At 48.5% G+C, this 27,687-nt stretch overlaps 1 protein-coding gene across 1 annotated transcript; it reads right to left on the reverse strand.

Annotated features, from left to right (window-relative positions):
* Positions 1-11,671: 11,671 nt before the first annotated feature.
* Positions 11,672-26,807, reverse strand: GATC (glutamyl-tRNA amidotransferase subunit C). The gene is made up of 7 exons (XM_032944009.2): positions 26,770-26,807; positions 23,396-23,450; positions 20,145-20,212; positions 18,599-18,649; positions 18,262-18,425; positions 14,607-14,713; positions 11,672-12,455 (listed from the first exon to the last, which is right to left on the reverse strand). Exons 2-7 carry the CDS (start codon positions 23,445-23,447, stop codon positions 12,328-12,330), a joined length of 570 nt encoding a protein of 189 aa, XP_032799900.2. The 5' UTR covers positions 23,448-23,450; positions 26,770-26,807; the 3' UTR covers positions 11,672-12,327.
* Positions 26,808-27,687: the final 880 nt, after the last annotated feature.

Genomic DNA, 27,687 nt, shown 5'->3' on the forward strand with positions numbered 1-27,687 from the left:
ATCTCAACATTCATCCTATACACTACACTACTACATACCTGTCAACCCTTTAGTGCCTTAAAGACATTGGTCACCCCCGGCGCCCCTTATAAATCTCAACATTCTTCCTATACACTACACTACTACAGACCTGTCAACCCTTTAGTGCCTTAAAGACATTGGTCACCCCCGGTGCCCCTTATAAATCTCAACATTCATCCTATGCACTACACTACTACATGCCTGTCAACCCTTTAGTGCCCTAGTTAAAGACATTGGTCACCCCTGGTGCCACTTATAAATCTCAGCATTCATCCTACACACTACACTACTACATACCTGTCAACCCTTTAGTGCCTTAATTAAAGACTGGTCACCCCCGGTGCCCCTTATAAATCTCAACGTTCATCCTACAAACTACTACATGTCAACCCTTTAGTGCCTTAAAGACATTGGTCACCCCCGGTGACCCTTATAAATCTCAACATTCATCCTATACACTACACTACTACATACCTGTCAACCCTTTAGTGCCTTAAGACATTGGTCACCCCCGGTGCCCCTTATAAATCTCAACGTTCATCCTACACACTACACTACTACATACCTGTCAACTCTTTAGTGCCTTAATTAAAGACATTGGTCACCCCCGGTGCCCCTTATAAATCTCAACATTCATCCTATACACTACACTACTACATACCTGTCAACCCTTTAGTGCCCTAATTAAAGACATTGGTCACCCACGGCGCCCCTTATAAATCTCAACGTTCATCCTACAAAATCCCATCGTAAGGGAGAAACACAGACAAGGTTATTGAAACGCTGCGTGGACTGGATAAAAAATTTCCCTTACACTTTGTGGGTTGACAGGTCTGGTTCTGGGTGGCAGCGCCGAGTATCAAACCTCGACCCGTTATCAGTGCCCTACCTTAGGGTCCGTCCATAAATGATGTCACGCGATTTTGGACGATTTTTGACCCCCTCCTCACGGCGTCACAAAGTCAGACCCCCCCCCTCAAATATGACGTCACAGCTCTGCCCCCCCCCCCCCCCCCAAATATAAAACATGCTTCAAATCGCTTAAAACAATTTTTCATATTCGGTCTTTCGGTAAAGTCACGTTGAAGGGAAACAATAAAATAATAAAATACATATGTTTTATATATTTTATTGTTTCCCTTCAACGTGACTTTACCGAAAGAACCAAGACTATGAATCACTGCAGTCACGAAAGCTTTAAATCAAAACTATTCTCATTGTAGTGCGTATTTAACGTGGCGTTGCGCTCTGATGTAGGAGAAAACATTAAAAAATATGTAATAAGTAGAACGTGTTAAACTTGCGCATTTTGATGTGACGTCACATTTCTCAAGCCCCCCCTCCCTCGTCACAAACGTCTGACCCCCCTAGTTGTGTGATGTCATTTATGGACGGCCCCATAGACGCATTTTTATTTCATGTTGGCCGTTTTGAAATGGCTGTATGCCGTGTGGACCTGAACTCAAATTTCCTGTCGAAGATTACGGGTAAATCTTGATTTGAAGCTTTCCTGACTGCACGAATCCATTCTGTTTGGATCTTTAGGTAAAGTCACGGTAGAAAATACGAGCTGACAGGTGTGTGACAGGGGTATGGTCTGGGTGGCAGTGTTGATTCTATACCCTACACTGAGTCTTTATGGGTAGCAGTGTTGAGTCTACGAGTGTCAGTGTTGATTCTATACCCTACACTGAGTCTTTATGGGTAGCAGTGTTGAGTCTACGAGTGCCAGTGTTGATTCTATACCCTACACAGTCTATATGGGTAGCGGTGTTGAGTCTATACACTACACAGTCTATGGGTAGCAGTGTTGATTCTATACCCTACACTGAGTCTATATGGGTAGCAGTGTTGAGTCTGTACCCTACACTGAGTAGATGGGTAGCAGTGTTGAGTCTACGAGTGGCAGTGTTGATTCTATACCCTACACTGAGTCTATATGGGTAGCAGTGTTGAGTCTGTACCTTACACTGAGTATATGGGTAGCAGTGTTGATTCTATACCCTACACTGAGTATATGGGTAGCAGTGTTGAGTCTATGCACTACTGAGTCTATATGGGTAGCAGTGTTGAGTCAATACACTACACTGAGTCTATATGGTAGCAGTGTTGAGTCTACCAGTGGCAGTGTTGATTCTATACCCTACACTGAGTCTATATGGGTAGCAGTGTTGATTCTATACCCTACACTGAGTCTATATGGTAGCAGTGTTGAGTCTACGAGTGGCAGTGTTGAGTCTATACACTATTGAGTCTATATGGGTAGCAGTGTTGAATATACACTACTGAGTCTATATGGGTAGCAGTGTTGATTCTTTACCCTACACTGAGTCTATATGGGTAGCAGTGTTGAGTCTGTACCCTACACTGAGTATATGGGTAGCAGTGTTGAGTCTACAAGTGGCAATGTTGAGTCTATGCACTACTGAGTCTATATGGGTAGCAGTGTTGAGTCTATGAGTGGCAGTGTTGATTCTATACACTACACTGAGTCTATATGGGTAGTAGTGTTGATTCTATACACTACACTGAGTCTATATGGGTAGCAGTGTTGAGTCAATACACTACACTGATTCTATATGGTAGCAGTGTTGAGTCTACGAGTGGCAGTGTTGAGTCTATACACTACACTGAGTCTATATGGGTAGCAGTGTTGAGTCTATACACTACAGTCTATATGGGTAGCAGTGTTGATTCTATACACTACACTGAGAATATATGGGTAGCAGTGTTGAGTCTGTACCCTACACTGAGTAGATGGGTAGCTGTGTTGAGTCTACGAGTGGCAGTGTTGATTCTATACCCTGCACTGAGTATATGGGTAGCAGTGTTGAGTCTATGCACTACTGAGTCTATATGGGTAGCAGTGTTGATTCTATACCCTACACTGAGTCTATATGGGTAGCAGTGTTGAGTCAATACACTACACTGAGTCTATATGGTAGCAGTGTTGAGTCTACCAGTGGCAGTTGATTCTATACCCTACACTGAGTCTATATGGGTAGCAGTGTTGATTCTATACCCTACACTGAGTCTATATGGTAGCAGTGTTGAGTCTACGAGTGGCAGTGTTGAGTCTATACACTATTGAGTCTATATGGGTAGCAGTGTTGAATATACACTACTGAGTCTATATGGGTAGCAGTGTTGATTCTTTACCCTACACTGAGTCTATATGGGTAGCAGTGTTGAGTCTACAAGTGGCAATGTTGAGTCTATGCACTACTGAGTCTATATGGGTAGCAGTGTTGAGTCTATGAGTGGCAGTGTTGATTCTATACACTACACTGAGTCTATATGGGTAGTAGTGTTGATTCTATACACTACACTGAGTCTATATGGGTAGCAGTGTTGAGTCAATACACTACACTGATTCTATATGGTAGCAGTGTTGAGTCTACGAGTGGCAGTGTTGAGTCTATACACTACACTGAGTCTATATGGGTAGCAGTGTTGAGTCTATACACTACAGTCTATATGGGTAGCAGTGTTGATTCTATACACTACACTGAGAATATATGGGTAGCAGTGTTGAGTCTGTACCCTACACTGAGTAGATGGGTAGCTGTGTTGAGTCTACGAGTGGCAGTGTTGATTCTATACCCTGCACTGAGTATATGGGTAGCAGTGTTGAGTCTATGCACTACTGAGTCTATATGGGTAGCAGTGTTGATTCTATACCCTACACTGAGTCTATATGGGTAGCAGTGTTGAGTCAATACACTACACTGAGTCTATATGGTAGCAGTGTTGAGTCTACCAGTGGCAGTTGATTCTATACCCTACACTGAGTCTATATGGGTAGCAGTGTTGATTCTATACCCTACACTGAGTCTATATGGTAGCAGTGTTGAGTCTACGAGTGGCAGTGTTGAGTCTATACACTATTGAGTCTATATGGGTAGCAGTGTTGAATATACACTACTGAGTCTATATGGGTAGCAGTGTTGATTCTTTACCCTACACTGAGTCTATATGGGTAGCAGTGTTGAGTCTACAAGTGGCAATGTTGAGTCTATGCACTACTGAGTCTATATGGGTAGCAGTGTTGAGTCTATGAGTGGCAGTGTTGATTCTATACACTACACTGAGTCTATATGGGTAGTAGTGTTGATTCTATACACTACACTGAGTCTATATGGGTAGCAGTGTTGAGTCAATACACTACACTGATTCTATATGGTAGCAGTGTTGAGTCTACGAGTGGCAGTGTTGAGTCTATACACTACACTGAGTCTATATGGGTAGCAGTGTTGAGTCTATACACTACAGTCTATATGGGTAGCAGTGTTGATTCTATACACTACACTGAGAATATATGGGTAGCAGTGTTGAGTCTATACACTACAGTCTATATGGGTAGCAGTGTTGATTCTATACACTACACTGAGAATATATGGGTAGCAGTGTTGAGTCTATACACTACACTGAGTATATATGGGTAGCAGTGTTGAGTCTATACACTACACTGAGTCTATATGGGTAGCAGTGTTGAGTCAATACACTACACTGAGTCTATATGGTAGCAGTGTTGAGTCTATACACTACAGTCTATATGGGTAGCAGTGTTGAGTCTATACACTACACTGAGTCTATATGGGTAGCAGTGTTGAGTCTATGCACTACTGAGTCTATATGGGTAGCAGTGTTGAGTCTACGAGTGGCAGTGTTGAGTCTGCACTACTGAGTCTATGCACTACTGAGTCTATATGGGTAGCAGTGTTGATTCTATACACTACGCTGAGTCTATATGGGTAGCAGTGTTGAGTCTACGAGTGGCAGTGTTGAGTCTATACACTACAGTCTCTATGGGAAGCAGTGTTGAGTCTATACACTACACTGAGTATATATGGGTAGCAGTGTTGATTCTATACACTACACTGAGTCTATATGGGTAGCAGTGTTGAGTCTATACACTACAGTCTATATGGGTAGCAATGTTGATTCAATACACTACACTGAGTCTATATGGGTAGCAGTGTTGAGTCTATACACTACAGTCTATATGGGTAGCAGTGTTGAGTATACACTACAGTCTATATGGGTAGCAGTGTTGAGTCTATACACTACAGTCTATATGGGTAGCAGTGTTGAGTCTATACACTACAGTCTATATGGGTAGCAGTGTTGAGTCTATACACTACAGTCTATATGGGTAGCAGTGTTGAGTCTATACACTACACTACAGTCTATATGGGTAGCAGTGTTGAGTCTATACACTACACTGAGTCTATATGGGTAGCAGTGTTGAGTCTACAAGTGTCAGTGCTGAGAATCATACCTGTCAATTCCTTATCGGAGCCCTACCTTATTACAGACAATATTGGTCACCCCGTGGCATTATCTGCACGTTCATCCTACAAAGTCCCATCACAAGGGAGAATCGGACTTTTCGTGTTGCCCGTGTTGAATCTGCTGTACGCTGTATGAACATGAACTAAATTTTCCTGTTCCGAGAATACGGGCTAAACTGTACGGGTTAACAGGTATGGTGTATGGGTGGCAAGTGTTGAGGCTATGGGTGGCAGTGCTTAGTCTATACACTACATTTTTCAGTTTCATTTATTAGGTACTAGCTGTTACTACCCGGCTTCGCCCGGGACTTGGATTCACCACGCCCGGCCGCCTTTGTCTCCCCCAGTGGCGATGTTTACACACCACAGCAGTTACTCGGTTTGAGGCTGAGTCGACCTAGGGGAGGCCCAGGACCGGTTAAAATAATCGTCACCGGCGGTGGCCGTGAGCGGGAATCGAACTCGGGTGGCCGGGTTCGTAGCGCGGCGTAGCGCTAACCTGCTACACAATGCGTTACGCTTACACAATGCGCGGGTCACGTGACAGATATTTGACGTCACAGCTCACTTGCCGTGAAAAAAATAAATGCATTATTGAGCTCCCCCCCCCGCTAAAACAAAAGTTTATTTTTTTATAATTGTTGCATGGTGTACAGTCTGGAAAGTACCCACACGGCAAATTTAAAGTTTGTTGCATGTCGGGGAGGTACGCTAAACATTTTGAACAGACAACACACAGTCGCAACTTTGCCTTTAATATATATGTGGAGATAACCCTGTGAGCCACGAGGCTCTTGACTTGGGTGAATACATAACCCTTATCATTGCCCACTCATTACAGACCAATTTGGACCTTATTGATCACCCCCGAGCCCCTTATAAATCTCCACGTTCATCCTACAAAGTCCCATCACTAAGGGAGATACAAATAGAAGCATTATTACATGTTGCCCGTATTGAAACGGCTGTAGGCTGTTCAGTCCCGAACTTGAATTTTTCTGTCCCAAGAATACGGTCGAAACCCGGGCGAGGGTTTGACAGGCTTGCGAATTTGTTCGCGGGGTTAACCGCGCACCTGCGATTTTAATAACGCGTGGATTTCTTTCCCTGTTGGGCCCAAAATTAATAAAGGAAATGTTTAACAAAAACGGCTACGCATTTGTTATTTTTTTATTTAAAGCTTTCTTGACTGCAGGGATTCATAGTCTTGGTTGTTTCGGTAAAGTCGCCACGTACACGGACGGGGAAACAATAAAATAATAAAAATATAAAACAAAATTCTCACGACGTTTCGACTGCAACACAAAGCAGCAATCATCATCATCAGGTGTGAAAACCACAGCAAGAAAATTTGAAAAAAAAATCTTGCTGTGGTTTTCATACCTGATGATGATGATTGCTGCTTGGTGTTGCAGTCGAAACGTCGTGAGAATTTTATTTTATATTTTTATTGTTTCCCTTCTACGTGACTTTACCGAAAGAACCAAGAATATGCATTTGTTATTGTTACAAAGTCTGACGTGTGCTTAACAACGCGAACCAATACGCTGCTCCGGTGAATCCGAAATCAAAGCTGATCGCCTCGACAGTTTACGGGAGTTGCAATATCATTACAACAGTGAGGCGTAGGTTTGATTGCCCATGGCTCTCTGCTACGATCCACTTGGTGGGCAGAGTTTGAGGTCTTATTGGCCGGCGCTTTGATATATCATTAACTATGTAACACGATTTCTGTCCCTGGGTAGTAAAAGTGTTAATTTTTTTATTGCTTATGCCTCAAAAGTACAGAAATTTGCTATTATTTCAAATGTACAGTACCTATTTTCAATGAGAGAACGTGGCGTGCATTTGTGTTATTCCTTCACATCAAGTCCTGGTCAAAAAAGCAAAGTTCGTGGGGAATAATTGCCACTTTCTATACTTGAGGCATATTCATTTAGAAAATTAACACTGCCCAGGAACTAAAAACCGTGTTACATAGTGTAATCTTAGGGGGGCAGCGTTTCATGTGGCTCCGTCCATCCACTTGGTGGGCAGTTTGGCTTACGAACGTCCAGGTTCCTAGTTCGAACCGAGTCGTAAGTTCAACTGCAGAACGTGAAGAACCAGTGGCATCTACATCTGTAGAAGAACCAGTGGCATCTACATCTGCAGAACGTGAAGAACCAGTGGCATCTACGTCTGCAGAACGTGAAGAACCAGTGGCATCTACATCTGCAGAACGTGAAGAACCAGTGGCATCTACATCTGCAGAACGTGAAGAACCAGTAGCATCTACATCTGCAGAACGTGAAGAACCAGTGGCATCTACATCTGCACAACGTGAAGAACCAGTGGCATCTACATCTGCAGAACGTGAAGAACCAGTGGCATCTACATCTGCAGAACGTGAAGAACCAGTGGCATCTACATCTGCAGAACGTGAAGAACCAGTGGCATCTACATCTGCAGAACGTGAAGAACCAGTGGCATCTACATCTGCACAACGTGAAGAACCAGTGGCATCTACATCTGCAGAACGTGAAGAACCAGTGGCATCTACATCTGCAGAACGTGAAGAACCAGTGGCATCTACATCTGCACAACGTGAAGAACCAGTGGCATCTACATCTGCAGAACGTGAAGAACCAGTGGCATCTACATCTGCACAACGTGAAGAACCAGTGGCATCTAAACAAACCTATGATGGATATTGGTCGTGAGAGCCGACGTGTTGTTAGCATCTACAATGTCAGAACATGGAGAACCAGTGGCGTCTACATCTGTAAAAGAACCAGTAGCATCTGCAGAACGTGAACCAGTGGCATCTACATCTACAGAACGTGAAGAACCAGTGGCATCTATGTCTGCACAACGTGAAGAACCAGTGGCATCTACGTCTGCAGAACGTGAAGAACCAGTGGCATCCACGTCTGCAGAACGTGAAGAACCAGTGGCATCTACAATGTCAGAACATGGAGAACCAGTGGCGTCTACATCTGTAGAAGAACCAGTGGCATCTACATCTGCAGAACGTGAAGAACCAGTGGCATCTACATATGCAGAACGTCAAGAACCAGTGGCATCTACATCTGCAGAACGTGAAGAACCAGTGGCATCTACATCTGCAGAACGTGAAGAACCAGTGGCATCTAAACAAACCTGTGATGGATATTGGTCGTGAGAGCCGACATGTTGTTAGCATCTACAATGTCAGAACATGGAGAACCAGTGGCGTCTACATCTGTAAAAGAACCAGTAGCATCTGAAGAACGTGAACCAGTGGCATCTACATCTGCAGAACGTGCAGAACCAGTGGCATCTATGTCTGCACAACGTGAAGAACCAGTGGCATCTACGTCTGCAGAACGTGAAGAACCAGTGGCATCCATGTCTGCAGAACGTGAAGAACCAGTGGCATCTACAATGTCAGAACATGGAGAACCAGTGGCGTCTACATCTGTAGAAGAACCAGTGGCATCTACATCTGCAGAACGTGAAGAACCAGTGGCATCTACATATGCAGAACGTGAAGAACCAGTGGCATCTACATCTGCAGAACGTGAAGAACCAGTGGCATCTACATCTGCAGAACGTGAAGAACCAGTGGCATCTACATCTGCAGAACGTGAAGAACCAGTGGCATCTAAAAAAAACCTGTGATGCATATTGGTCGTGAAAGCCGACGTGTTATTAGCATCTACAATGTCAGAACATGGAGAACCAGTGGCGTCTACATCTGTAAAAGAACCAGTGGCATCTGAAGAACGTGAACCAGTGGCATCTACATCTGCAGAACGTGCAGAACCAGTGGCATCTATGTCTGCACAACGTGAAGAACCAGTGGCATCTACGTCTGCAGAACGTGAAGAACCAGTGGCATCCATGTCTGCAGAACGTGAAGAACCAGTGGCATCTACAATGTCAGAACATGGAGAACCAGTGGCGTCTACATCTGTAGAAGAACCAGTGGCATCTACATCTGCAGAACGTGAAGAACCAGTGGCATCTACATATGCAGAACGTGAAGAACCAGTGGCATCTACATCTGCAGAACGTGAAGAACCAGTGGCATCTACATCTGCAGAACGTGAAGAACCAGTGGCATCTACATCTGCAGAACGTGAAGAACCAGTGGCATCTAAAAAAAACCTGTGATGCATATTGGTCGTGAAAGCCGACGTGTTATTAGCATCTACAATGTCAGAACATGGAGAACCAGTGGCGTCTACATCTGTAAAAGAACCAGTGGCATCTACATCTGCAGAACGTGAAGAACCAGTGGCATCTACATCTGCAGAACGTGAAGAACCAGTGGCATCTGCGTCTGCACAACGTGAAGAACCAGTGGCATCTACATCTGCAGAACGTGAAGAACCAGTGCCATCTGCGTCTGCACAACGTGAAGAACCAGTGGCATCTACGTCTGCAGAACGTGAAGAACCAGTGGCATCTACATCTACAGAACGTGAAGAACCAGTGGCATCTACAGAACGTGAAGAACCAGTGGCATCTACATCTGCAGAACGTGAAGAACCAGTGGCATCTACATCTGCAGAACGTGAAGAACCAGTGGCACCTGCGTCTGCACAACGTGAAGAACCAGTGGCATCTACGTCTGCACAACGTGAAGAACCAGTGGCATCTACGTCTGCAGAACGTGAAGAACCAGTGGCATCTACATCTGCAGAACGTGAAGAACCAGTGGCATCTGCATCTGCAGAACGTGAAGAACCAGTGGCATCTACATCTGCAGAACGTGAAGAATCAGTGGCATCTACATCTGCAGAACGTGAAGAACCAGTGGCATCTACATCCGCAGAACGTGAAGAACCAGTGGCATCTACATCTGCAGAACGTGAAGAACCAGTGGCATCTATATCTGCAGAACGTGAAGAACCAGTGGCATCTACATCTGCAGAACGTGAAGAGCCAGTGGCATCTACATCTGCAGAACGTGAAGAACCAGTGGCATCTACGTCTGCAGAACGTGAAGAACCAGTGGCATCTACATCCACAGAACGTGAGGAACCAGTGGCATCTACATCTGCAGAACGTGAAGAACCAGTGGCATCTACGTCTGCAGAACGTGAAGAACCAGTGGCATCTACATCCACAGAACGTGAGGAACCAGTGGCATCTACATCTGCAGAACGTGAAGAACCAGTGGCATCTACCTCTGCAGAACGTGAAGAACCAGTGGCATCTACATCTGCAGAACGTGAAGAACCAGTGGCATCTACATCTGCAGAACGTGAAGAACCAGTGACATCTACATCTGCAGAACGTGAAGAACCAGTGGCATCTACATCTGCAGAACGTGAAGAACCAGTGGCATCTACATCTGCAGAACGTGAACGACCAGTGGCATCTAGATCTGCAGAACGTGAACGACCAGTGGCATCTAGATCTGCAGAACGTGAACGACCAGTGGCATCTACATCTGCAGAACGTGAAGAACCAGTGGCATCTACATCTGCAGAACGTGAAGAACCAGTGGCATCTGCGTCTGCACAACGTGAAGAACCAGTGGCATCCACGTCTGCAGAACGTGAAGAACCAGTGGCATCTACAATGTCAGAACATGGAGAACCAGTGGCGTCTACATCTGTAGAAGAACCAGTGGCATCTACATCCGCAGAACGTGAAGAACCAGTGGCATCTACATCTGCAGAACGTGAAGAACCAGTGGCATCTACATCTGCAGAACGTGAAGAACCAGTGGCATCTACATCTGCAGAACGTGAAGAACCAGTGGCATCTACAGGAGATTATACAACCTTCAAAGGCGTTCACCCCCCCGTGTTTTAGTTTTCACTCTGTTACAATGCGTTTGGAATCGACGGGACCACAAGTTGGACTCGCGAAACACGGACGTCTGGAACCAAACTATTTCGTAAGTACAAAAGTCCCCCGTATGATTTTTTTTCAACCCAATTTCTCCTCCCCCGCCCCCCCCGCCCCATAATGACCCACCACCAGCGTCCGTAGGAGAACGACTGTACATTTTAACGCAAGGAGACTTTCGCGAACCGACAAGATTTCGATTTAAAGCTTCCGCGACTAGCAAGGGTTCATCTCCTTCGGTTCTTTCGGTAAAGTCCCCGACCGGGGGTTTGTTCCTTTCACCTGAAGAGAAGGCCACTTGTGTCGTGGCCGAAACGTCGCGTGAGAATTTTATTGTTTTTGTTTCATTCTTTTATTCTCATTATACGCGGCGACTTTACCGAAAGAACCAAAGAAGACCGGCAAGATGTTCATTTTTTTTTTTGGGGGGGCGTCGATACAAACGTGTCGGCAAAGCCGATTAGTCATGGACCGTCACGTAAACAAAACACGTAAGCAAAAAGAAAGAAAGTACCGGTTTAACAGTCCGCAGCGCTTGAACAAAACCCACAGGGTTTTTTTTTTTATCAGAGATTTGTTCACGAGGAGGCAATTCAGACCTACAAACACAAGGCACAATTTCAACCGAGAAAGATGGTTTTCAAATTAAGCAACCATTGGAAAGATGTTCTCAATCGAACCAAACATTCAACTAATTTTCATTGGTACAGCATATTTCTTTCAAGTAGTGGTGGTGCCCCAAACTTTCGCAAGCACTGGCCGGTGCCAATCACTGTGCTACACCTTTCATCATGCTAAGTCCGCCAATCAAATGCTAATTTTTTTTAACGCTAATTCCTTTGTCGAGGCACCTTAATCCCTCTCACACAGCTTAAAAGGTCGTAGTCTGAGCTTGGCTCCTGTTTCACTCCAGCGCTGTCCTCGAGACGACAGTCCGGTCCCCTCACCTGATGAAGGCCGCTTGCGTTGTGGCCGAAACGTCGTCATTTTTGTCGTTTCATTTTTCCCTTTACCTACGTGACTTTACCGAACAGAACCAAAGAGTACGAATTTGTCAAAACATTAATATATATATAGCCACGTCCCATCTAAGGGGATCCACGCTCTTTGGGGATGGGCAACACAAGGCGGTGGTCATGGAAAAACCTCTCATTGTCCACCCGTAACATTTAGCCGGAGTTCAGCGTCAGAACTCGTCCAGGTCGCTGGCGGGGTTGTCGTTGTTGGGCGGCTGCTGCTGCTGCTGCTGCTGCTGCCTGCCCGGCAGGCTCATCGCGACCGGCTCCAAGCTCCCCCCGGGCAGCGGGATGTTACCTGCGCAAGGATCCGGAGCGGCGGGTTAAGCGCGAGGTTCCGCTCCGTGTGAAGACGCGAGATTGGTCCCCGAGATGTTGAACGCTGCGGCTGCGGCGGCGATTGCGGCGGCGATTGCGAGGCATTCGTGACCGCAGGAATCGACGCCCCCCTCTGGTTGTGTCGGCAAAGCCTCGCGCAGCAAGGCAACGAAAGGCATTCTCCTGCCCCGGGGGGGTGGTTTGAGGGAGCTGCTGCGTAGGAAGGTTTGGGGTTGCCAGGTCAATGGCCAGGGTCAACAACAACAACAGCGGCGGCACCACGTGGTGTGTTCTACACACCACGTGGTGTGTAGAACGCACCACGTGGTGCGCGCTTCACACACCACGTGGTGTGCTTCACACCACGTGGTGTGTGAAGCACACACCACGTGGTGTGTTCCGCACAATGTGCCCGGCTGTGAGGGCGGGGCACAAGGCTGGCGTGAGTTGGTGAAACGTTGAGTTTTATAAGGGGGGGGGGGACACCACGGGGTGAGCAGCCCCTCCCCCACACCCAGCCCCGCCCCTCCCTCCCCACCCAGCCCCTCCCCCACACCCAGCCCCTCCCCACTCAGCCCCACCCCTCCCACCCAGCCTCCACCCAGCCCCTCCCACACCCACCTCATGACCACCGCCTTGTGTTGCCCATCCCCAAAGAGCGTGGATCCCTTCGGTCACGAAAACTTTAAATAAATCTAGTCTCTTATTTTGTCAACTGGCCAAGGGGAGTTCCCACGTGAATGTTAAAACGTTTTTGAAAGCGCCCTCTGTCACTGCGACATGTTGGGGCGTTTACATTGAGACCTCCTTAGCCAGTAGCAAGATATAGTAATAGGTTTTTACCCTTTTATCTGGCACAAAAACTGACACCTTTATTCAAGGCATTGCGTTTGCAATAACCACAACACAAGCAGTCAAAATGCAAACAAAAAGAGACAACTCTGATAATGATAATATTGGCACTGTTCTTGAATTTGATTGGTCCACACCCGAGACGGCTTTTCTTAGAGCCCTTTAGTCTCTCCACTGGTGTTGGACCAGAAGGTCTCATAATGTAAGTGCTCACCCCGAGCCCTCAATAACTCTGATAGTGCGCTGTTTTTGAGTTGTACGCCTTTTGGCGTCTTCTGGTCCAACACCAGTGGAGAGACTAAAGGGGCTCTTAAGAAAAGCCATCTCGGGTGTGGACCAATCAAATTCAAGGACAGTGCCAATATCATTATCAGAGTTGTCTCTTTTCATCTGCATTTTGACTGCTTGTGTTGTGGTCATTGCAAACACGATGCCTTGAATAAAGGTGTCAGTTTTTGTGCCAGTTAAAAGGGTAAAAACCTATTACTATATCTTGCTACTGGCTAAGGAGGTCTCATAATGTAAGTGCTCACCCCGAGCCCTCAATAACTCTGATAGTGCGCTGTTTTTGAGGTGTACGCCTTTTGGCGTCTTCTGGTGCAACACCAGTGGAGAGACTAAAGGGGCTCTAAGAAAAGCCGTCTCTGGTGTGGACCAAACAAATTCAAGGACAGTGCCAATATCATCAGAGTTGTCTCTTTTCGTTTGCATTTTGACTGCTTGTGTTGTGGTTATTGCAAACACGATGCCTTGAATAAAGGCGTCAGTTGTTGTGCCAGTTAAAAGGGTAAAAACCTATTACTATATCTTGTTACTGGCAAAGGAGGTCTCATAATGTAAGTGCTCACCCCGAGCCCTCAATAACTCTGACGGTGCGCTGTTTTTGAGTTGTACGCCTTTTGGCGTCTTCTGGTCCAACACCAGTGGAGAGACTAAAGGGGCTCTAAGAAAAGCCGTCTCGGGTGTGGACCAATTAAAATTCAAGGACAGTGCCAATATCATTATCAGAGTTGTCTCTTTTTGTCTGCATTTTGACTGCTTGTGTTGTGGCTATTGCAAACACGATGCCTTGAATAAAGGCGTCAGTTGTTGTGCCAGATAAAAGGGTAAAAACCTATTACTACGTTCGGGCGTGTTCACCACAAGGTTGCCGTTGTGCGCGTGGCTAAATGCGAACTTGATTCGCTCGCTGGACGGGTTTATATTCTGTGTCTGGTACACGTTTCATCGCCAGAAAGGGTAAAAAAGGGGGAGGTTGGTGGTGGGAGGTTTCTTTCACCTGGTGGAGCGACGTAGTAGTCGTCCTCCACGAGACGAGCGTTCATCATCACATCGTCCACGCGGCCGCCCTCCGTCACCTCGTCGCTTCGCAGCCACAGACTCCTCCTGGGGTGTTGGTGTTGGGGGGTGTGGGTGGGTGGGGGGTTGTCGGAGGATGTGGAATAATAAACGAGTGGAGCGGTTACAGCAGCTCCTCCCTGTGCGGCCATAGTGGTGGGGGGAGGGGGGGGAGTGTGAGTGAAGGAGTGAGCTAGTGAGTGGGTGAAGGAGTGAGTGAAGGAATGAGCTAGTGAGTGAGTGAAGGAGTGAGCTAGTGAGTGGGTGAGTGAAGGAATGAGCTAGTGAGTGGGTGAGTGAAGGAATGAGTGGGTGAGTGAAGGAATGAGCTAGTGAGTGGGTGAGTGAAGGAATGAGCTAGTGAGTGGGTGAAGGAATGAGCTACTGGGTGAGTGAAGAAGTGAGCTAGTGAGTGAAGGAATGAGCTAGTGAGTGGGTGAAGGAATGAGCTACTGGGTGAGTGAAGGAGTGAGCTAGTGAGTGGGTGAATGAGTGAGTGAGTGAGTGAGTGAAGGAATGAGCTAGTGAGTGGGTGAGTGAAGGAATGAGCTAGTGAGTGGGTGAGTGAAGGAATGAGTGAGTGAGTGAAGGAATGAGCTACTGGGTGAGTGAAGAAGTGAGCTAGTGAGTGAAGGAATGAGCTAGTGAGTGGGTGAAGGAATGAGCTAGTGAGTGGGTGAAGGAATGAGCTAGTGAGTGGGTGAAGGAATGAGCTACTGAGTGGGTGAAGGAATGAGCTACTGAGTGGGTGAAGGAATGAGCTACTGAGTGGGTGAAGGAATGAGCTACTGAGTGGGTGAAGGAATGAGCTACTGAGTTGGTGAAGGAATGAGCTACTGAGTGGGTGAAGGAATGAGCTACTGGGTGAGTGAAGAAGTGAGCTAGTGAGTGAAGGAATGAGCTAGTGAGTGGGTGAAGGAATGAGCTAATGAGTGGGTGAAGGAATGAGCTACTGGGTGAGTGAAGAAGTGAGCTAGTGAGTGAAGGAATGAGCTAGTGAGTGGGTGAAGGAATGAGTGAGTGGGTGAAGGAATGAGCTAGTGAGTGGGTGAATGAGTGAGTGAGTGAAGGAATGAGCTAGTGAGTGGGTGAAGGAATGAGCTACTGAGTGGGTGAAGGAATGAGCTACTGAGTGGGTGAAGGAATGAGCTACTGGGTGAGTGAAGAAGTGAGCTAGTGAGTGAAGGAATGAGCTAGTGAGTGGGTGAAGGAATGAGCTAATGAGTGGGTGAAGGAATGAGCTACTGGGTGAGTGAAGAAGTGAGCTAGTGAGTGAAGGAATGAGCTAGTGAGTGGGTGAAGGAATGAGTGAGTGGGTGAAGGAATGAGCTAGTGAGTGGGTGAAGGAATGAGCTACTGGGTGAGTGAAGAAGTGAGCTAGTGAGTGAAGGAGTGAGCTAGTGAGTGGGTGAGCTAGTGAGTGGGTGAAGGAATGAGCTAGTGAGTGGGTGAAGGAATGAGCTAGTGAGTGGGTGAAGGAATGAGCTAGTGAGTGGGTGGAGTGAGCTAGTGAGTGGGTGAAGGAATGAGCTACTGGGTGAGTGAAGAAGTGAGCTAGTGAGTGAAGGAGTGACTGAGTGGGTGAAGGAATGAGCTAGTGAATGTGTGGGTGAGTGAAGGAGTGAGTGAAGGAATGAGTGTGTGGCTGAGTGAAGGAATGAGTGTGGCTGAGTGAAGGAATGAGCTAGTGAGTGGGTGAGTGAAGGAATGAGTGAGGGTGAGTGGGTGAGTGAAGGAATGAGCTAGTGAGTGTGTGGGTGAGTGAAAGAATGAGTGAGTGAGTGGGTGAGTGAAGGAATGAGCTAGTGAGTGTGTGGGTGAGTGAAGGAATGAGTGAGTGGGTGAGTGAAGGAATGAGTGAGTGCGGGTGAGTGAAGGAATGAGTGAGAGAGTGGGTGAGTGAAGGAATGAGGTAGTGAGTGTGTGGGTGAGTGAAGGAATGAGTGAGTGTGTGGGTGAGTGAAGGAATGAGCTAGTGAGTGGGTGAGAAGGAATGAGCGAGAGTGAGTGGGTGAGTGAAGGAATGAGTGAGTGTGTGGGTGAGTGAAGGAATGAGCTAGTGGGTAAGTGAAGGAGTAAGCGAGTGAGTGAAGGAGTGAGCTAGTGAGTGAGTGGGTGAGTGAAGGAATGAGCAAGAGTGAGTGGGTGAGTGTGGGTGAAGGAATGAGTGAGCTAGTGGGTGAGTGTGGGTGAAGGAATGAGTGTGTGGGTGAGTGAAGGAATGAGTGAGCTAGTGAGTGGGTGAGTGAAGGAATGAGCTAGTGGGTGAGTGAAGGAATGAGCTAGTGAGTTAAGGAATGAACGAGTGAGTGAAGGAGTGAATGGGTGGGTGAGTGAAGGAATGAGCTAGTGAGTGGGTGAGTGAAGGAGTGAGTGGGTGGGTGAGTGAGCTAGTGAGTGGGTGAGTAAAGGAATGAGCTAGTGAAGGAGTGAGCTAGTGAGTGGGTGAGTGAAGGAATGAGCGAGTGAGTAAGTGAAGGAATGAGCTAGTGACTGAGTGAAGGAATGAGCTAGTGACTGAGTGAAGGAGTGGGTGAGTGAAGGAATGAACGAGTGTGTGGGTGAGTGAAGGAATGAGCTAGTGAGTGTGTGGGTGAGTGAAGGAATGAGTGAGTGAGTGGGTGAGTGAAGGGATGAGCTAGTGACTGAGTGAAGGAGTGTGCTAGTGAGTGAGTGAGTGGGTGAAGGAGTGAGTGGGTGAGTGAAGGGATGAGCTAGTGAGTGGGTGAGTGAAGGAGTGAGTGAGTGAAGGAATGAGTGAGTGGGTGAGTGAAGGAGTGAGTGGGTGAGTGAAGGAATGAGCGAGTGAGTGAAAGAGTGAGTGGGTGAGTGAAGGAGTGAGTGGGTGAGTGAAGGAATGAGCGAGTGAGTGTGTGGGTGAGTGAAGGAATGAGTGAGTGGGTGGGTGAGTGGTGAGTGAGTGGGTGGGTGAGTGGTGAGTGAGTGGGTGAGTGAGTAGTGAGTGAGTGGGTGAGTGAGTGGTGGGTGAGTGGTGAGTGAGTGGTGAGTGAGTGGTGAGTGAGTGGTGAGTGAGAGTGGTGAGTGAGTGGTGAGTGAGTGAGTGGTGAGTGAGTGGTGAGTGAGTGGGTGAGTGAGTGAGTGGTGAGTGGGTGAGTGGGTGGGTAGGTGGGTGGGTGGGTGAGTGGGTGAGTGAGTGGTGAGTGAGTGGTGAGTGAGTGAGTGAGTGGTGAGTGAGTGAGTGGTGAGTGGGTGAGTGGGTGAGTGAGTGGGTAGGTGGGTGGGTGGGTGAGTGAGTGGTGAGTGAGTGGTGAGTGAGTGAGTGGTGAGTGAGTGGTTAGTACTCACCTGTCGTGGTGAGTGGTGCTCACCATGGGGCTCACCCGGTGAGTATCCACAGCCTGTAGGTGCCTAGCGAACTCCACGTGGGTGAGTGAGTGGGTGAGTGAGTGGTGAGTGAGTGGTGAGTGAGTGGTGAGCGCTCACCTGCCGTGGTGAGTGGTGAGTGAGTGGGTGAGTGAGTGAGTGGGTGAGTGAGTGGTGAGTGAGTGAGTGGGTGAGTGAGTGGGTGAGTGGGTGAGTGAGTGGTGAGTACTCACCTGCCGTGGTGAGTGGTGAGTGAGTGAGTGAGTACTCACCTGTCGTGGTGAGTGGTGCTCACCATGGGGCTCACCCGGTGAGTATCCACAGCCTGTAGGCGCCCTGCGAACTCCACGGCGTCTCCGAGGCGCTGGGACGCCTCGGAGCTCCCAAACGCCACCAGGGCCTGCTGCTCCAGGTGGCCCAGCAGGGCCACCTCCACCTGGGGGGGGAGGGGGGGAGGGGGGGTGGGGGAGAGAGGGGGGGGGGAGGGGTCACCACACGACAGGTCAAAGGGTCACAGTGCCAACCTCACGTCTCCCTCCCCCTCAGTGTCTCCCACTGAGCAGTGGAGAGAGACTGCTGCTAGGGGTGGAGGTGCCCCTCCCCCCTCACCTCGGGACGTGGAGGCTCCTCGGCAGGTCGCCAAGTCGGCTGTTGGGGAACCTGCGTGGAGAGACGGCACCACACAGCCACCGTCACCCACCCACTCACTCACCCACTCACCCACCCACTCACTCACCGACTCACTCACTCACCCACTCACTCACCCACCTACTCACTCACCCACTCACTCACTCACACACTCACTCGCTCACCCACTCGCTCACTCACTCACACACTCACCCACCCACTCACTCACTCACCCACCCACTCACTCGCTCACTCACACACTCACCCACCCACTCACTCACTCACACTCACTCACACACTCACCCACCCACTCACTCACTCACCCACTCACTCGCTCACTCACACACTCACCCACCCACTCACTCACTCACACTCACCCACTCACCCACCTACTCACTCACTCACCCACTCACCCACCTACTCACTCACCCACTCACTCACTCACTCACACACTCACCCACCCACCCACTCGCTCACCCACTCACTCATTCACTCACCCACTCGCTCACCCACTCACTCGCTCACCCACTCACTCATTCACTCACTCGCTCACTCACTCACCCACTCACCCACCCACTCACTTACTCACTCACACTCACTCACCCACTCACCCACATACTCACTCACTTACCCACTCACCCACTCACTCACCCACCTACTCACTCACCCACTCACTCACCCACGCACCCACTCACCCACCCGCTCACGCACCCACTCACTCACCCACTCACTCTATCGCTCACCCACTCATTCACTCGCTCACCAACTCACCCCATCACTCACTCACCAACCCACCCCATCGCTCACCAACCCGCCCCATCACTCACCAACCCACCCCATCGCTCACCAACCCACACCATCACTCACTCACCAACTCACCCCATCGCTCACCAACTCACCCCATCGCTCACCAACTCACCCCATCGCTCACCAACTCACCCCATCGCTCACCAACCCACACCATCGCTCACCAACTCACCCCATCACTCACTCACCAACTCACCCCATCACTCACCAACTCACTCCATCGCTCACCAACTCACCCCATCGCTCACCAACCCACTCCATCACTCACCAACCCACCCCATCACTCACCAACCCACCCCATCACTCACCAACCCACCTCATCACTCACCAACTCACCCCATCACTCACCAACCCACACCATCGCTCACCAACCCACCCCATCGCTCACCAACCCACCCCATCACTCACCAACCCACCTCATCACTCACCAACTCACCCCATCACTCACCAACCCACACCATCGCTCACCAACTCACCCCATCACTCACTCACCAACTCACCCCATCACTCACCAACTCACTCCATCACTCACCAACTCACTCCATCGCTCACCAACTCACCCCATCGCTCACCAACCCACCCCATCGCTCACCAACCCACCCCATCACTCACCAACCCACCCCATCACTCACCAACCCACCTCATCACTCACCAACTCACCCCATCACTCACCAACCCACACCATCGCTCACCCACTCGCTCATTCGCTCAGCTCCCTTGCCTTGCAGGTGGAGCTGTGTGCGCAGCGATGAGGTGCGGGAGTGAGGAGGTGAGCGGACCCAGGCCTCCCTGCAAAGACGCAGGAATGAGTCTCAAGATTCATTCTCAAGAGGGACCCATAGACTCACACAGAGACCCATAGACTCACACAGAGACCCATAGACTCACACAGAGACCCATAGACTCACAGAAACCCATAGACTCACACAGAGACCCATAGACTCACACAGAAATACATAGACTCACACAGAGACCCATAGACTCACACAGAGACCCATAGACTCACACAGAGACCCATAGTCTCACACAGAGACCCATAGACTCACAGAAACCCATAGACTCACACAGAGATACATAGACTCACACAGAGATACATAGACTCACACAGAGACCCATAGACTCACACAGAGACCCATACACCCATAGACTCACACAGAGACCCATAGACTCACACAGAGACCCATAGACTCACACAGAGACCCATAGACTCACACAGAGACCCATAGACTCACACAGAGACCCATAGCGTCACAGAGACCCATAGACTCACAGAAACCCATAGACTCACACAGAGACCCATAGACTCACACAGAGACCCATAGACTCACACAGAGACCCATAGACTCACAGAAACCCATAGACTCACAAAGAGATACATAGACTCACACAGAGATACATAGACTCACACAGAGACCCATAGACTCACACAGAGACCCATACACCCATAGACTCACACAGAGACCCATAGACTCACACAGAGACCCATAGACTCACACAGAGACCCATAGACTCACACAGAGACCCATAGACTCACACAGAGACCCATAGACTCACACAGAGACCCATAGACTCACACAGAGACCCATAGACTCACACAGAGACCCATAGACTCACACAGAGACCCATAGACTCACACAGAGACCCATAGACTCACACAGATACCCATAGACTCACACAGAGACCCATAGACTCACACAGAGACCCATAGACTCACACAGAGACCCATAGACTCACACAGAGACCGATAGACTCACACAGAGACCCATACACCCATAGACTCACACAGAGACCCATAGACTCACACAGAGACCCATAGACTCGCACAGAGACCCATAGACTCACACAGAGACCCATAGACTCACACAGAGACCCATAGACTCGCACAGAGATACATAGACTCACACAGACACCCATAGACTCACACAGAGACTCATAGACTCACACAGAAATACATAGACTCACACAGAGACCCATAGACTCATACAGAGACCCATAGACTCACACAGAGACCCATAGACTCACACAGAGACTCATAGACTCACACAGAGATCCATAGACTCACACAGAGATCCATTGACTCACACAGAGACCCATAGACTCACACAGAGACCCATAGACTCACACAGAGATCCATAGACTCGCACAGAGACCCATAGACTCACACAGAGACCCATACACCCATAGACTCACACAGAGACCCATAGACTCACACAGAGACCCATAGACTCACACAGAGACCCATACACCCATAGACTCGCACAGAGATACATAGACTCACACAGAGACTCATAGCATCACAGAGACCCATAGACTCACACAGAGACTCATACACCCATAGACTCACACAGAGACCCATAGACTCACACAGAGACCCATAGACTCACACTGAGACCCAGACTCACACAGAGACCCATACACCCATAGACTCACACAGAGACCCATAGACTCACACTGAGACCCATAGACTCACACAGAGACCCATAGACTCACACAGAGACCCATAGACTCACACAGAGACCCATACACCCATAGACTCACACAGAGAGCCATAGACTCACACAGAGAGCCATAGACTCACACAGAGACCCATAGACTCACACAGAGACCCATAGACTCACACAGAGACCCATAGACTCACGCAGAGACCCATACACCCATAGACCCGCACAGAGATACATAGACTCACACAGAGACCCGTAGACTCACACAGAGACCCATAGACTCACGCAGAGACCCATACACCCATAGACTCGCACAAAAATGCATAGACTCACACAGAGAACCATATAGTGAGTGAGTGAGTGGATGGGTGAGTAGTTGGATGAGTGAGTGGCTGGATGAGTGAGTGGGTGAGTGGATGAGTGAGTGGGTGGGTTGAGTGGGTAGATGAGTGAGTGGGTGAGTGGATGAGTGAGTGGATCGGTGAGTGGATGGGTGAGTGGATGGATGAGTGGATGGGTGAGTGGTTGGATGAGTGGGTGAGTGGCTGGATGAGCGAGTGGGTAGGTTGAGTGAGTGGATGGATGAGTAGGTGAGTGAGTGACATGATGAGTGAGTGGGTGGATGAGTGAGTGACAGAGTGAGTACGTTGGTGAGTGAATGGGTGGATGAGTGAGTGGGTGAGTGAGTGAGTTGGTGGGTGATTGGGTGGGTGAGTGGATGAGTGAGTGGATCGGTGAGTGGATGGGTGGATGGGTGAGTGAATGGAGGGGTGAGTGGTTGGATGAGTGGGTGAGTGGCTGCATGAGTGAGTGGTGGTTCAGTGAGTGGATGGGTAAATGAGTGAATGGATGAGTATGTGAGTGACAGGGTGAGTGAGTGAGTGACAGGGTGAGTGAGTGGGTGAGCGTGTGAATGGGTGAGTGGGTAGGTGAGCGAGTAGGTGAGCGAGTGGGTGAGTGACAGAGTGAGTAGGTTGGTGAGTGAACGGGTGAGTGGGCAGGTGAGCGAGTCGGTTGGTGAGTGGGTAGGTAAGTGGGTAGGTGAGTGGGTAGGTGAGCGAGTGGGTAGGTAAGTGGGTAGGTGAGCGAGTGGGTTGGTTAGTGGGTCGGTGAGCGAGTGGGTTGGTGAGTGGGTAGGTGAGTAGGTTGGTGAGTGGGTAGGTAAGTGGGTAGGTGAGTGGGTAGGTGAGCGAGTGGGTTGGTTAGTGGGTCGGTGAGCGAGTGGGTTGGTGAGTGGGTAGGTGAGTAGGTTGGTGAGTGGGTAGGTGAGTGGGTAGGTGAGTGGGTAGGTGAGCGAGTGGGTAGGTGAGTGGGTAGGTGAGTGGGTAGGTGAGCTAGTGGGTTGGTGAGTGGGTAGGTGAGTGGGTAGGTGAGCTAGTGGGTTCGTGAGTGGGCAGGTGAGTGGGTAGGTGAGTGGGTAGGTGAGTGGGTAGGTGAGTGGGCAGGTGAGCGAGTGGGTTGGTGAGTGGCTAGGTGAGCGAGTGCAGCTGACAGCAGCTACAGCCTTTAAATCGGTGAGCAAAATCCTCACCTGCAAGTGTCCAGGGCCTGACCCCTGCACTCACCAGCCTCACGAGCAACATCACCTGGGGGAGACATCGATTTGAAGATTCCACATCCGGAATCTGGTCGCGAATACGCGACTATACACTATACACTACACCACTACACTACTGTACACTCTTACATTACTGTACACTACTATACACACTACACTACTAGACACTATACACTACTATACGGTACTATACACTCCACTACTATACACTATTACAATACTATACACTACTATACACACTACGCTACTATACACTATACACTACACCACTACACACTACACTACTGTACACTCTTACATTACTGTACACTACTATACACACTACACTACTAGACACTATACACTACACTACTATACAGTACTATACACTCCACTACTATACACTATTACACTACTATACACTACTATACACACTACGCTACTATACACTATACACTACACCACTACACACTACACTACACTCTTACATTACTATAAACTACTATACACACTACACTACTAGACACTATACACCACACCACTACACACTACACTACTGTACACTCTTACATTACTGTACACTACTATACACACTACACTACTAGACACTATACACTACACTACTATACGGTACTATACACTCCACTACTATACACTATTACATTACTATACACTACTATACACACTACACTACTATACACTACACCACTACACACTACACTACACTCTTACATTACTATAAACTACTATACACACTACACTACTAGACACTATACACTACACACTACACTACTGTACACTCTTACATTACTGTGCACTACTATACACACTACACTACTAGACACTATACACTACTATACGGTACTATACACTCCACTACTATACACTATTACAATACTATACACTACTATACACACTATGCTACTATACACTACACCACTACACACTACACTACACTCTTACATTACTATAAACTACTATACACACTGCACTACTAGACACTATACACTACACTACTATACAGTACTATACACCACACTACTATACACTACACTATACACTACACTTCTATACACTACACTACTATACACTACACTATACACTACTACACACTACAACACACTACACTACTACACTACCATACACTACAACACTACACTATACACTACACTATACACTACACTACTATATACTACTATACACTACACTACTATATACTACAATACACTACACTACTATACACAATACACTACACTATACACTACTATACACTACACTATACACTACTATACACTGCACTACTATACACTACACTACTATACACTACACTACACACTATACACTACTATACACTACACTACTATACACTACACTACTATACACTACACTATACACTACTATACACTACACTACTACACTATACACTACTATACACTACACTACTACACACTACACAACTATACACTACACTACTATACACTACACTACTATACACTACACTACTACACTATACACTACTATACACTACACTACTATACACTACACTACTACACAATACACTACACTACTATACACTACACTACTATACACTACACTACTACACAATACACTACTATACACTACACTATACACTACACTTCTATACACTACACTCCTATACACTACACTGCTATACACTACACTACTACACAATACACTACACTATACACTACACTACTACACGCCACTACATTACAACAGCCCACAGCGGCACAACCACCACAACAACCACCACAACTACAACCACCACCACAACAACCATAATCACAACAACCACCACCACAACAACCACCACAACCACCACCACAACAACAACAACAAGACTGAGAGACGTACGTCACAACAACCACCACAACAGCCACCACAACAACCACCACAACAGCCACCACAACAGCCACCACAACAACCACAAGACTGAGAGACGTACGTCACAACAACCACAACAACAACCACCACAACCACCACAACAACCACCACAACAACAACCACCACAACAACAACCACCACAACCACCACAACAACCACCACAACAACAACCACAAGACTGAGAGACGTACGTCACAACCACCACAACAACCACCACAACAACCACAACAACCACCACAACAACCACAACAACCACCACAACAACCACAACAACAACCACCACAACAACCACAACAACAACCACCACAACAACCACAACAACAACCACCAAAACAACCACAACAACAACCACCACAACAACCACAACAACAACCACAACAACAACCACCACAACAACAACCACAACAACAACCACCACAACAACCACCACAACAACCACAACAACAACCACCACAACAACCACAAGACTGAGAGACGTACGTCACAACAACCACAACAACAACCACCACAACAACCACCACAACAACCACAAGACTGAGAGACGTACGTCACAACAACCACCACAACAACCACCACAACAACAACCACCACAACAACAACAAGACTGAGAGACGTACGTCACAACAACCACCACAACAACAACAACCACCACCACAACAACCACCACAACAACGACCACCACAACAACCACAACAACAACCACCACAACAACAACCACAACAACAACCACCACAATAACCACCACAACAACCACAACAACAACCACCACAACAACCACAAGACTGAGAGACGTACGTCACAACAACCACAACAACAACCACCACAACAACCACCACAACAACCACAAGACTGAGAGACGTACGTCACAACAACCACCACAACAACCACCACAACAACAACCACCACAACAACAACAAGACTGAGAGACGTACGTCACAACAACCACCACAACAACAACCACCACCACAACAACCACCACAACAACCACCACAACAACGACCACCACAACAACCACCACAACAACCACCACAACAACAACCACAAGACTGAGAGACGTACGTCACAACAACCACCACAACAACCACCACAACAACCACCACAACCACCACCACAACAACCACAACCACCACAACAACAACCACCACAACAACCACCACAACAACCACCACCACAACAACCACCACAACAACCACCACCACAACCACCACAACAACCACCACCACAACCACCACAACAACAACCACAAGACTGAGAGACGTACGTCACAACAACCACCACCACAACCACCACAACAACCACCACAAGACTGAGACGTACGTCACAACAACCACCACAACAATCACAACAACAACCACAAGACTGAGACGTACGTCACAACAACCACCACAACAACCACAACAACAACAACAAGACTGAGACGTACGTCACAAGGAGCCAGAGGAGCTGGAGGCGTCTCGTCCCACCTGCAAGGGCTGCGCTTCAGGCCCTACTACCAGCACGTGGGGGAGGGGGCGTGGCTATGAAGGGGGCGGGGCCGGATGTAGTAGAGGGCGTGGTTATGACGGAGAAGGCGGGGCCGGGCGTAGTGGAGGGCGTGGTTATGACGGGCGAGGCGGGGCCGGGCGTAGTGGAGGGCGTTCGGTTGAGGGGGATTCGCTGGATGATGGGAGGGGCGGGGTGTGGGGGGGGGTGGGGCTTAGGGGGTGGTGGGCGGGGGGCGGTTAGGGGCGGGCGATGCGGGTTTGGTGGAGCCCCTCCCCCCGCCCCTCCCCCCGCCCCTCCCCCCTCAGCGGTGACCTCGCCGAGGCTCGCGCCGGAAGTCCGCCGGGGGCCGCAGCTCGCGCGCCCATTGGTCAAGCGCCGCTAACATCCGGTTTAGCGGACGTCTTCCGGAATCGGTAGAACGGCTGAAACAAACAGACGGAAGACGTCTTCCGTGAGCCTCAGTAATTAACACTGAACCCTATGGCAGCCTTAGTCTGGCTCTGTGAGCCTCAGTGATTAACACTGAACCCTGTGGGAGCCTTAGTCTGGCTCTGTGAGCCTCAGTGATTAACACTGAACCCTGTGGGAGCCTTAGTCTGGCTCTGTGAGCCTCAGTGATTAACACTGAACCCTGTGGGAGCCTTAATCTGGCTCTGTGAGTCTCAGCGATTAACACTGAACCCTGTGGGAGCCTTAGTCTGGCTCTGTGAGCCTCAGTGATTAACACTGAACCCTATGGGAGCCTTAATCTGGCTCTGTGAGCCTCAGCGATTAACACTGAACCCTGTGGGAGCCTTAGTCTGGCTCTGTGAGTCTCAGTGATTAACACTGAACCCTGTGGGAGCCTTAATCTGGCTATGTGAGTCTCAGCGATTAACACTGAACCCTGTGGGAGC

Source organism: Petromyzon marinus, chromosome 84 (assembly GCF_048934315.1).
Source record: "Petromyzon marinus isolate PM22_M1 ecotype Great Lakes invasive population chromosome 84, UKy_Petmar_22M1.pri1.0, whole genome shotgun sequence".
Lineage (NCBI taxonomy): Eukaryota > Metazoa > Chordata > Hyperoartia > Petromyzontiformes > Petromyzontidae > Petromyzon > Petromyzon marinus.